At 40.2% G+C, this 12,414-nt stretch overlaps 1 protein-coding gene across 1 annotated transcript; it reads left to right on the forward strand.

The window, feature by feature from the left end:
* Positions 1-204: 204 nt before the first annotated feature.
* LOC116579033 (60S ribosomal protein L23a-like) lies at positions 205-683 on the forward strand. The gene has a single exon (XM_032323817.1). The coding sequence runs from the start codon at positions 205-207 to the stop codon at positions 673-675; it is 471 nt and encodes a 156-aa protein (XP_032179708.1). The 3' UTR covers positions 676-683.
* Positions 684-12,414: the final 11,731 nt, after the last annotated feature.

Raw genomic sequence — 12,414 nt, forward strand, 5'->3', positions numbered from 1 at the left:
ACAAACTGAGGGTTGCTGGAGGGGTAAGGAGTGGAGGGATGGTGAAACTGGGTAATGGACACTAAGGAGGGCACATGATGTAGTGAGCACTGGGTGTTATATAAGACTGATGAATCACTGAACTCTACCTCTGAAATTAATAATACACTCTATGTTAGTTAACTGAATTTAAATAAAAAAATAAAAAGACTCCCTTTTACAAAGATGGCGCAGAACACTAAGAAGGAAGCCCCTGCCCCTCCCAAAGTTGAAGCCAAAGCAAAGCCTTTGAAGGCCAAGAAAGCTGCGCTAAAAGCCATCCACAGTCACATGAAAAAGAAGATCTACATATCACCTACCTTCAGACAACCCAAGACTCTGCGTCTCTGCAGGCAGCCCAAATACCCTCCAAAGAGTGCCCCCAGGATAAAAGCACTTGATCACTATGCCATCATCAAGTTCCCCCAGACCACTGAGTCAGCCATGAAGAAAACCGAAGACAACAACACACTTGTGTTCATTGTGGATGTCAAGGCCAACAAGCACCAGATCAAACAGGCCGTGAAGAAGCTCTACAGCATGGATATGGCCAAGGTCAACACCTTGATCAGGCCTGATGGAGAGAAGGAGGCATATGTTCGACTGGCTCCTGACTATGATGCTTTGGATGTTGCCAACAAAATTGGGATCATCTAAACTGAGTCCAGCTGGTTAATCTAAACACAGTTTTTTTCATCATAAAAAAATAATAGAATAAAATAATTCTAAAAAATGAGAAAAATGAGGCACAGGACTGGCTCGATGTCACTTAGTGTCCGCCTTCTTCAAGGAAACCCAGGCTCTCATTTAATTCCCACAGTGATGCCAAGGTGTAGGAATTATTGTCCCCATTTTATAAAAGGAAACTAAGATTCTAAAAATAGCCTACCTAACGTCACCTAACTAGTAAGTGTCAGAAATGAAAATGGAGCTTTTGTATGTATGTATAAAGACAAAGCTATGCTATGTCAAATAGGTCACCTTATCTAAGAAGCAAAAGTAAGCAAAGAAACAGACAAACAAGAACTCTTCCCCTTTCTTCATGCCCACTAAAGTAAGAATGTGGGCTTTCAGGGAGGGGAAATAAATTGGAGCCTGCCTAGAAATAAGACAGACCAGCCCCAGCATCTTAGAATCTGATTCATGGCAGTCACAGCCAGTCTCCCATTCCTTAAACATGTCCATCAGCTGTTGAATCTTGCCTTCGTGGGATCTTATTCATATGTGATCTTTTTATATGTGATATTATTTCATTCTCAAACCAACCCTATGACACTCAGATAATTTCTCTCCCTGTCACAGGGATAGTACTTGGTATATCAAGAATTCTTAACTTATCGAGGAACAGTCCCAGCAAATACTGTGGTGGCAGAGGAGGGGAGTTATGCCGATAGACTTTGTAAAACAAAATTGGGGCCAGCTATGGTTATTTGAAATCCTGTAACTCTTAAGCAACAGTACCCCAAGGCCCCTTTTAGCCTTCAGCACAAATAAGCTTTGACTTGTGCTGCATGTGTTAAATTTATAATCATGGTTTACAAATATCTTCAGCCGGTAGCAAATCGCTGTAACTATTTCCTGTTTCTATCCCAAGGCAATATGTGATGAGTGCTTAAACACACACACACCTCTATATATTATCTGTAAAATAATGTATATACTCTTTATCCCCAGAGCAATCTGCACTCGGTAGTGGCATGCCATGCTTTACTCCAGAGAACTAAAATTATACAATACTAAACCCTCCAAATGATCGGATAAATCTGGCAGATACAGACCAAATGGATGGGGATTATTGTATCATAAATGGCCATTAGATTGATTCCGGTAAGCACAGAGTTTTAAAAGGCATATATTGGAGAAATGAATTGGACTTCTCTCATGGACTAACTCAGCGGCATGGGCAATCTAGCATAAAAATAAAACAGTCTTACCGCTGCTATTCTTGGGGCTGATGGCCCCCATGACACCCTATGAGCTCACATCGGGAGGACTGCAGTGCTCCCCACGTCACGCTATCGTCTCGCGGGAGGTGGCCCGTAAAAAGACAGGCAGGGCAGGCTCCCAAATACCAAATCTCACACTGCTTTGTTGCTTAATTACATATGTATAAATGCCAAGTGGTCTATAGAACATGTGCCTCTGACTTTTAATTGGGTGTTTTCCTGTTTCATTCTCGACTGTTTGCTCTCCTGTCTCTAAACTGCTCTTCACTCGCTTACTGAGAAGAGAGACAGTCCCTGGCCTCCCTGGGCTTTGCTCCCCTTTTCTGCAGCTAGTGTGCAATTATGTGAACACACAGGTCACCTCCAAGGAGCTTCTGAAATGACTCCTTGACGGAAGTTGTCAGAATACAGGAAAATCCCCTTTTGCTTGGGCATGGTAAACATAAAACTTCAAGGAACACACACACACACACAGGACTGTGAAAAAATCAATAGATCCTTATATATTATTTTTATTAGGGACCTTGTCAGAGTAAAATAACAACTTTCTTTTTCTCTGGCACTGGACACATTCTTTCATGGGCAGAACAAAATGGCCTTTATTTTCACCTTCCAGGGGCCGGAAGGTACATGGTGGCATAGAGGGTAGTGATAATTTGCTGTATTTCCCTGTGTGCAGGCAGCTGACTGATTCTCTCCTTTGCTTCAAGGCAGTCTTTGCCTCTGTGTTTTCAGTCCAGTTCTGAGATTAATAAGGACTCTGTTCATTTCATGATGGATACTGCCTACCAACGAGTTGAGTTAATCTGAAAATTAACCTGAATGAATATTTATTAAACACTTACTCTAATCTAACCATACTGTGAGGAATTTCATAGACATTGTCATTGTATTTGGTCATTATCTTGCATTTTTTTACATTTATTTAAGATCTGCCTTCTCTAAACAGACTGTAGGCATGCTTCAATGGGGGAAGAGTTTTGTTTGTTTTGTTCATTGCTGTATCACCAACCCGTTGAACAATGTCTAGGCAGAGGCGGCACCCAATAAATATTTGTTGAGTAAGCGATTGATCGTGTGAAAAGTCTACAAAACACACCTTGTTAGGAGCCTCCATTTTCAGAGATTATGCAGGAATCCAGCAAAGGTACATACTCCAGGCTGTCCAGGTAATGAAATCCAGCATTGGAACTCCTGTTGTCTCTCAGACATCAGAGCCCACACCCCCTTTCACTTCTCCGCTGTAGCGGTGGTGCTGGCTTTGTCCATTCCATATCAATGCCACTCGGCAGGGAGGAATCACAGACATTCCATTTCTCATCCCTTTCTGTAAATCACAGTTTTGAGCAATGGGTTCTGTTATTTTCAAAGGCAGAACATACCATGCTGGAGCCCCACGTGGCCATGGTCGGCTTGCATTTGGGGAAAGCGTCAGAGGATGAGAAAGTGAAGAGAAGAAAGAGTGCAGACAGACAGGTGGGAAGCTGGAAGGGAGAGAGAAAAAGAAAGTGAGTGTTGGAAGGGAAAGAGAGAAAGAAGAACCCCCAGCAAAAAGCAAGCCTGTTTGGTTGTTTGGGATCCATGCGTCTTCTGAGAAATCCGAGCCTCTTCCCTGTGTCATTCAGTCTCGGTAAATGGTCGAGTGGTGTACATTGTTGTGAGTCCATTAGCAGTGATTTGCAGCAGACCAATTTAGAGGTCACTTAGGCATGAAAACACTGAGCAAGAAATTGTATACCTAATGAAACAATATCAGTAATAGCATATTTAAATGAACAGTATCAGTAATAGCATATTCTAAATGTTTCATTAAGTCTGAATAGTTAGAATCAGAGTACTGCTGTTTCAGAGATTTTTACCTTCTTTAACGAGTATTTCCATATTGGTGGTATTGCCTCTCTTTATTGAAGTTACAGAGCTCTCGAAAGTTACAGTGTTTCTAAAATCATGCAGTTTTTACAGCAACATGGCATTTGGGCATTTCTTTCTCTCTCTCTTTTTCCCTTTCTGTTCATATTTACCAGAAAAAGAAGTTCATAAAATAAAATGTTTTTGTGGTGAGAGAGCGCACAAAAATTTTAGACTTTCACATTTAAATTAAAGTACCTTTAAAATAAGGTTGTCAGCACAATCTAATTGGATTTCCTAACAGCGTGTTATGGAAAAGTATTGCTAACAACCAATAGTAAGTTTGCTTCTATTTCAAGATCATCAAGTAAGAATACTAGACCTTCAGAGCCCATAATAAGAATACTTTTAAATTTTGACACATCTTTTTTACATTTTTATTGACTGCATTCAAGTGGCCTTTCTGGGTTATTTTTGTGTTTATACAAAGAGAAGGCGAAACACTAGAGGAGAATTTTCTATAAACTTATTTGGTGCTGAAAATCACTTGAGGCTGTTCAGGCAGGGCATTCTATGTATTCTTAAACATAATTTTATCGTGGCTTCATGACTGTTTACATGGAGCCCAGTGATCTACCTTAGGCTCTTTGGTTCAAGTGCTGATAAATGGAGTGTACAGTGTTTGATTCCTGCCATCCGCCTCCTGAGCCAGTTGTTTCTTTTCATGGTATTGGATCTCTCTTCATGCTCACAAGATTACTGCAAGGAAGGTACACATTTCACAGATGGGGAAACTTAACTTATGGGGCCACAAGCTGTAGAAGCAGTAGAATTCAAACCCAGAGCACGGACTCCACAGTTTCTGTGCTCTTCACGGTGTCATGCCGAGAGGGGATTCTGCTCAGCACCACGCTTTTTACCTTCTTGCCTCAGAGGAGTTGGGGATAAGCTGGGTCTGTGTCACAACTTACCGAAGCAAGCACGGCTACTGCATTATTTAGGTGATTTTATTAAGACTTGCTCCGCATACCCGGCAGTCCGATGTCCGAAATGTTGTAGACAACACTTCAGTGAATCACCAAGGTTTTTGTTGTTCTTTTTTTGTTTTGAAATTACAGTTATCAGTGGAAGACTTTTTGGTTGCTAGGGAGAGCTTTTAAAGCACAACGCCTTTCCTTGGGCAAGAATAAAAATTTGGATGGTTAATATTACTATGCTAGCCAAAGCTAGAGCTCCAAAAGTTGAAATCAAAGTCGAGTAAAAGATTTGTCTCCACTGCCTTGTCTCCTTGGGTCCTCTTACTTCTGTTCTCTTTCCTGAAGATGCCATCAGCTTGTGTTAGGTCAGCTGTTTATTGTAACCCCTTGCTCTCTGCTGGCCTCCAGATACTGTCTCAGACTGTGAAGGAGCTCTTTCTCCATGAATCTCTCATACACAAGACTGGACGTTAAAGTAACCACCATGTCTCCAAACCAGCTTTTCCTCTGTTTTCCTGTTCAAAATCCAGACTTGAAACTTTGAAACCATCTCTCATACCACAGCTGGCTTTGATAAACTACAGAGATGTGGACCACAATATATAATGTAACACAAAGGCATTATATCATAGGTCCCATCCAGTAGACTTTGCAAGCAACACAAAAATTGCCTTTGAGTGAATTATAAAAGAAGAGACTCACACTGTGCATTTCTAGGCTCCAGGTCACCCCCCCTCCAGCCCCACCCAGGTTATTTTAGAGGTAAGATTCCAGAGTTTCTTAGAGGTAACACCTTAGATAGAAGATGGCATTCTTACATAATTCTTTCATATAAGCAAACTGAGATTTGGTACTATGAGATAACTTTGTTAAAATGGCACACAGGGGGGTTATGAGTCAAACATTTTCTCTTTCTCCTTAATGACTTAATATGATCAGTCCAAAGTCTAAAAACATGTCCCAAATATTGTAAAACATCTCTATTAAATTAGAATAATTTAGTTTATAATTTGTATTCAAATGCAGATGGTGAGCAGACCTGCTTAGAGGTGATGAAATTCTGAATATATTTTGAAGATAAGTCAGCATGATTTGCTGGGATATGGGAGGGGAAAAAAAGGAGTCAAAATAATTTCAGTATTCAGTATTCAGTAAGAAGGATAGTTGGTACCAACCACAATGGGGAAGACTATATGTGAGGCAGGTTTGGGTGAAATTTCAGGAGCCCGATAAAGGGCATATTGAATTCTCCATATCTGTTAGACATTTAAGAGCTGATCTGGTGTTTAAGAGAGGCCTTTGCTAGAGAAAACATGAGACTTGTGGGCTGTGTATGGAATTTGAAAGAGTATACTCTCGAACTCATCCAGGAAGTAAGTACAGATAAGGAAGACAAGGCAATGAAGGACTGACTCTCAAACGTCTTACACAGTGAGGTTCAGGACAGATACAAGAGCCATTGAAGAAGACTGAGAAGGAACAGAATGTTGTATGAGGAAAACTAAGAGTATTTGGGGGTCTAGGGGCCACATAATGAGGGTTTGTGAAGGAGGGAGCAGCAGCTATGTCAAATGCTGCCAGTGAGCAAGGAGAAAACTCAGAATTTCCATTGGATTCAGTAGTAATGCAGGTATTAGGTGTTTGTGTTGGAGGGTTAAAGAGAGCGTTGTAGGAATGGCGATGGAAAGAAAAAGTGTAGATAAATCCCTAGATGCTTAAACGTATTTAAAACTTCACTTGTTTTCTAAATAAAAACTCAAATATTTAATCTGACTTTATTCAAGCTGTATAAATGGTTCAGCTTTGAATGAGTTGTTGTGGATCTTGAGCAAAAGCAATGAAAAGAGAGGAAAAAAAACAAATAATTATAAATATCACAATATAGGTTTGTCCAGTTTTGCTCTACAGAAGCATTTTAATGTAAGAATGGGCAGCATTTTACAGTAAATTTTATAAAAATGAAATATCAGCTCAACATTTCATCATTTTCTCCACACTGTATGCAATGAAAATATGTCTGATGTTGTGACACAGTGATACATCTTTCTGGTTGTATTCAAACTGTTTTTCTGAAAAATATTTTCTCAGAAGATTCAAGCAGAGTCGAAGCTTAAGTTCATTATCATTTTTAAGAACTTGCTATACCTTGAGAGTTCAGTGATATTACTCACATGAAGTAGGAATGGTTTGTAAAGCGGTTTCCTTTTTTTTTTTTTTTCAAGATTTTATTTATTTATTTGACACAGAGAGAGAGAGGGCACAAGCAGGGGAAGTGGGAGGTAGAAGGAGAGGGAGAAGCAGGCTCTCTGCAAAGCAGGGAGCTGGATGTGGGGCTCAAGCCTAGGACCCGGAGACCATGACCTGAGCTGAAGGCAGAGGCTTAACCCATTGAACCACCCAGGTGCCCCTGTAAAGTGCTGTTTCTAAAAGTCATCTAGCTTAACAGAGACAAGATTTACCAGGATTCTTGTCTTTTTAAAAATCGTTTCCTAATCACACTGAAGAAAATGTGGACTTTGCATGGGGGAGGGCGACCATTTCTGGTGGACCAAGTGTTCTATTGGAGGTCTAGCCATTTGGATGAGCTCTCCTTTAGAAGTGACCTGGAAACCACATTTAACTAAGCCGAAGGACAATAAGACACAATGTACTATAAGTGTATTTGCATATAAATAGTCATCGTTTAGTATCTCTCATTGCAATGCACAATGTATGAATCATGGAGGGAATATGAGCTCAGGAGGCATCCGGACAGGTCAAATGCTCAACTAAAATAGTTTTATTAGTATAATTACTGCCAAGTCCCAGTCACTAAATACTCTTAAACTTTAATTACAATTTAAATTAAGATCATTAAATATAATACAAATATTTAGTGAGCATATAAATATCGTTGAAAATACAATGGTGTTTGAATTGAGATTCTTGGTGTCAAGCACACCTATGTGGCCGGGCACTAAGGGCAAAGAAAGCTGCAGACCATTGTCCAGAGCGAATACAGAAGGCCCAATGCGCCACACGATACTAAGAAACCAAATTCAATAGCACATTAAAAGGATCAAATCCCATGACCAAGTGGGATTTATCTTTGGGTGCAAGGATTATTCAACATGCTTGAATCAATAAATGGGTAGATGGGTACACCACATAGGTAGATGAAAGATAAAAATCACGATCATCTCAGTAGACACAGAAAAGGCATTTAACACAACTCAGTGTTCTTCCATGAGAAACGCCCTCAACAGTCAGCCGTAGAAGGAATGTAGCTCAACATTATAAAGGTCATGTAAGACAAACCCACAGCTATATTGATTTTATTCTTACTTCTTGCTGCAAACTGACATTTGCTATTTCTTGGTTCACTTAATAGAACACATACAGCTTTACGTTTCTAGTGATCCCATGCATAGGGTTTCCATTGTATGACTACATTACCTCCCCAAACCTCCACTTGTTCATACCACCATATTGGGGGTTAGAGTTTCAGTGTGAATTTTGGGGGGCACAAACATTCAGTCCCTAAAAATTGCATTAACTCTAAGAGAAGCCAAGTGAAGTGCACATTAAAAAAAAAAAAAACATCTTTATGTTTGAACTCCTCTCTGAAGGTAAAATTATCTCAAAGTAACATTTTTTAAGTTAAATATTTGTAAGGGATATGTAAGATTTCACTTATAAGATTTTCAAGAATAAGCAAGTCTTATCTTTGGTGATAGAAATCAGAATAATGATTTCTTCGAGGAGGGGAGAATGACAGGAATGAAGCACAGGGGAAATTTCTGGGGTCATGGGTGGTTACATGCATAAAATGAGTAGACACAGTTTCTAAAAACCTGTAGAACTGCTCACTTAGGATCACATGTGTATATGTGCACCTTCTTCTTTCTTTTCTTATGTGTATTATTATTTTTCACCATAGATAGTAGATTTCTGAATTAAGTAACACTAGCTTCTGAACAACCTCAAAATACATAAAGACTCAAATGTAAGAGCCTCTTATTTCTGCTGTGTACAAGTCTGACCGTTCCTTGTCTCTGGGGGACTCTCTTTCAAGGAGTGATACGTAGAGGCAGGCCGCTTCCGTGCTGTGGACATTATAGTCGTTTGCTTCCATGTAAGACAGGGCTGTTAAAACCAAAACCAAACCAAAACAAAAAACCTTGGAAGAAACGTGTTTTGTTTAAAAAAGCCTTGGATGGGGCGCCTGGGTGGCTCAGTGGGTTAAAGCCTCTGCCTTCAGCTCAGGTCATGATCCCAGGGTCCTGGGATGGAGCCCCGCATGGGGCTCTCTGCTCAGCAGGGAGCCTGCTTCCTCCTCTCTCTCTGCCTGCCTCTCTGCCTCCTTGTGATCTCTGTCTGTCAAATAAATAAATAAATAAAATATTTTAAAAAAATAAAAAAATAAATAAATAAAAAAGCCTTGGCTGGAAATGAAATGATACACATAAATTCTGTTCATCTTAGGGCGCCTGGGTGGCTCAGTTGGTTAAGCATCTGTCTTTGGCTCAGATCATGATCTCAAGGTCCTGGGATCAAGAACCCCATCAGGGGGCACCTGGGTGGCTCAGTGGGTTAAAGCCTCTGCCTTCGGCTCAGGTCTTGATCTCAGGGTCCTGGGATCAAGACCCACATCAGGCTCTCTGATCAGCGGGGAGCCTGCTTCCCTGCCTCTCTCTCTGCCTGCCTTTTTGCCTACTCATGATCTCTGTCTGTCAAATGAGTAAATAAAATCTTAAAAAAAAAAAAAAAAAAGAACCACATCAGGCTCTCCACTCAGCAGGGAGTCTGCCTGTCCGTCTCCCCCTTCTCATGGGCGCTCTCTATCTCTCCCTCTCTCAAATAAAATCTTAAATAAAATCTTCTTTTCACATTCAGAAGTTTTATGGGCTCATCTAGATGTAAGAGACGCTGGAAAATGTAATAACAGGTGTAACAATCACTTATAAATGACAACTCTATTCTGTGGAAGGGAAAACGTGAAAATTCAGTGAATATTTCAAAATCTCTAACACAATAAGACATTGCTCCCAATTTTCCTCCTTAATATTATGTGTTTTTTTTCATGTCAGTGACAGTTTTGTTTTTAAAAGAAATTCTTTTTCTAATTTTCCACCCTTGTGCTACACCATATTTTTTGTTTCCCTCATTTTACATATTTCTCTTTCCTTTGCATTTTAATTTGAAAATCGTATTTAATTTGTTTTATTCTGTTATTAACATACTGAGAAACAACATTCCTACAACTTTAATTTTCCTTAAAAATTAAGGCTAGTGGATATGGTATTAGTAGAATAAATACTAATTTTTGAAGGCTCTTGATAGACATTCATTTCCAGAAAGATTATGCTTATTTTAACAGCAAATAAATGATCAAATAAACCTCATCTTTGCTGGCACTTGATATTGGCACTGTAAGGAAATGTCAGTTTGATGTATAGGATATAATTATATGTAAGCATCTGTAAAATTATTGAGTCAAGGCAACTCCATTTCTCCTCTTTCACTTCCATCTTTCCTTCTGCTGTTGTCTGAGAATCAGTAAATACATCACAAAACAAGACTCCGAGGTCTCCAAGGGGCAGGGGCGAGCAGGGGTGGGGGGGTTGCAGATAGAATGACTAGCTTGTATTCATTTTCTGTGGGTGTATCCGACTGTATTTGATTTTTGAATTTAAAATTTATGCTAAAAGAAATGTAGTCAGGTTGGCCTTTGGCTTAAATCTTGAACAAGACTTATGCTTTAAAGTTTTACCCTTTAGGTACAAGGACAATTTTGTGTCAGAAATCTGTTCCTATGTCCAAGAACAAAATTTTCTTTTTTCCATGAAAGCATCCATTTTTATGCACCCAAACCCCCGAGGTAAAAATTAGCCACACCTCATGGCTAATCAAGGTTTACCCTACTATAATTTATCTTCTGGGAGCCATGAATATGGTTTTGAAGTTCCTCCTGCATTTCTATCGCAGCTCTCCTTTTAGAGACAATAAACAAGTCCTTTCTTCTATACCACCTGCTCTCTGTATCCCCCAGTAACATTCTTTTTTTTTTTTTTTAAGATTTTATTTATTTATTTGGCAGAGATCACAAGTAGGCAGAGAGGCAGGCAGAGAGAGAAGTGGAAGCAGGCTCCCCGCTGAGCAGAGAGCCTGATGCGGGTCTCGATCCCAGGACCCTGGGATCATGACCTGAGCTGAAGGCAGAGGCTTAACCCACTGAGCCACCCAGGCGCCCCCCCAGTAACATTCTTTGGAAAGAATGTTTCTTACTCTTATGTAGAAAATGTAGATGTCCTTTTTCATATAAACTTTAGCTCCATATCTCAACTATTCAAGAAGTATGGGAAAAAGTGGTTGTTTTTTTTCTCCAAACACACCAGGTTTATTCCTGGTTAGATATTTGCACTTACAGTCTGTTCTCCCTCAAAAACTTCTAATCCCCCCATACCCCTAATTTAGCTTAGCTGTTTCTTTCTTATCATTAGGGATTCAGTTAAAACTAATTTAAATTAACTCTATCCTCCCCCCTGCCCTTTCTACACAATGCACCGTCTTATTTTAGTCATAAGATTTATCACTGGCTGACACTATCTTTTTTTTTTTTTTAAGATTTTATTTATTTGTTTGAGAGAGAGACAGTGAGCGACAACATGAGCGAGGAGAAGGTCAGAGGGAGACGCAGACTCCCCATGGAGCTGGGAGCCTAATGTAGGACTCCATCCTGGGACTCCAGGATCATGACCTGAGCTGAAGGCAGTCACTTAACCAACTGAGCCACCCAGGCGCCCTGGCTGACACTATCTTAATAGTTATCTTAATAGTTTAAACCCTACCAGGACAGAAATTTTTGTCTCTTTTATGCCTTGTTGTTCACTCTAGTTCCTGAAATAGACTCTAATACTAAGTGGATGCTGAGTGGATGGTGGGGATTAAATAAATTAATAGATGTCTAAAGTCTATAGGATGGTTTGCTTCGAGATATTTCATTAGAATATATTCTACCATTTATGTGTTGTTTTAAAAATCACAAAACTCATTCACATGCACTGCTCTTTAGGAAATAAAGAATCGTCAGGAATACTGAATGCAGATTTCAAGGAGTTGCTACATGAAACTGTTTGTGTATCTTCTCAGATTCCCTCCGCCCACCACTCCCACCTCCCCTCTGTGTGCATGCTTGTTCAACTGAAACACACACACACACACACACACACATGCACAGACATACACACACACACACACACACGCGCGTGCACACAGACATACACACACACACACACACACACACAGAGCCTGTGAACATTAGCCATTTATCCTACCATTTAACTTATTCATTGATACCACCGGCTGTTTCGGCGGCCCCAGGAGGAGGGCCAGGTGGTGGGGTGACCACCACTGTACTTTTCCAGAGTGGGAGCTGTGAGGCTCTAGTTCCCAGATCTGTCCCAACTGGACCTATGAAGACAATAGATATACCTTCCACTTTCATATTCAGCTTAGAGCTGAAATTGGGGTTTAGGAAATGGATTTCCTAGGGGCAGCCCTGGAGGGGTCAGGTTGCCAACCCTGAAAGTTTGGGAATGTTAATTCACCAAAGGGCAACCCAAGACCAGTGAGGTCCAGAAGCT

Source organism: Mustela erminea, chromosome 19 (genome assembly GCF_009829155.1).
Source record: "Mustela erminea isolate mMusErm1 chromosome 19, mMusErm1.Pri, whole genome shotgun sequence".
Classification (NCBI taxonomy): Eukaryota; Metazoa; Chordata; class Mammalia; order Carnivora; family Mustelidae; genus Mustela; species Mustela erminea.

What these genes read in the sequence shown, in the direction of transcription:
- LOC116579033 (XM_032323817.1), top strand. Translation starts at nt 205, where the DNA reads ATGGCGCAGAACACTAAGAAGGAAGCCCCTGCCCCTCCCAAAGTTGAA.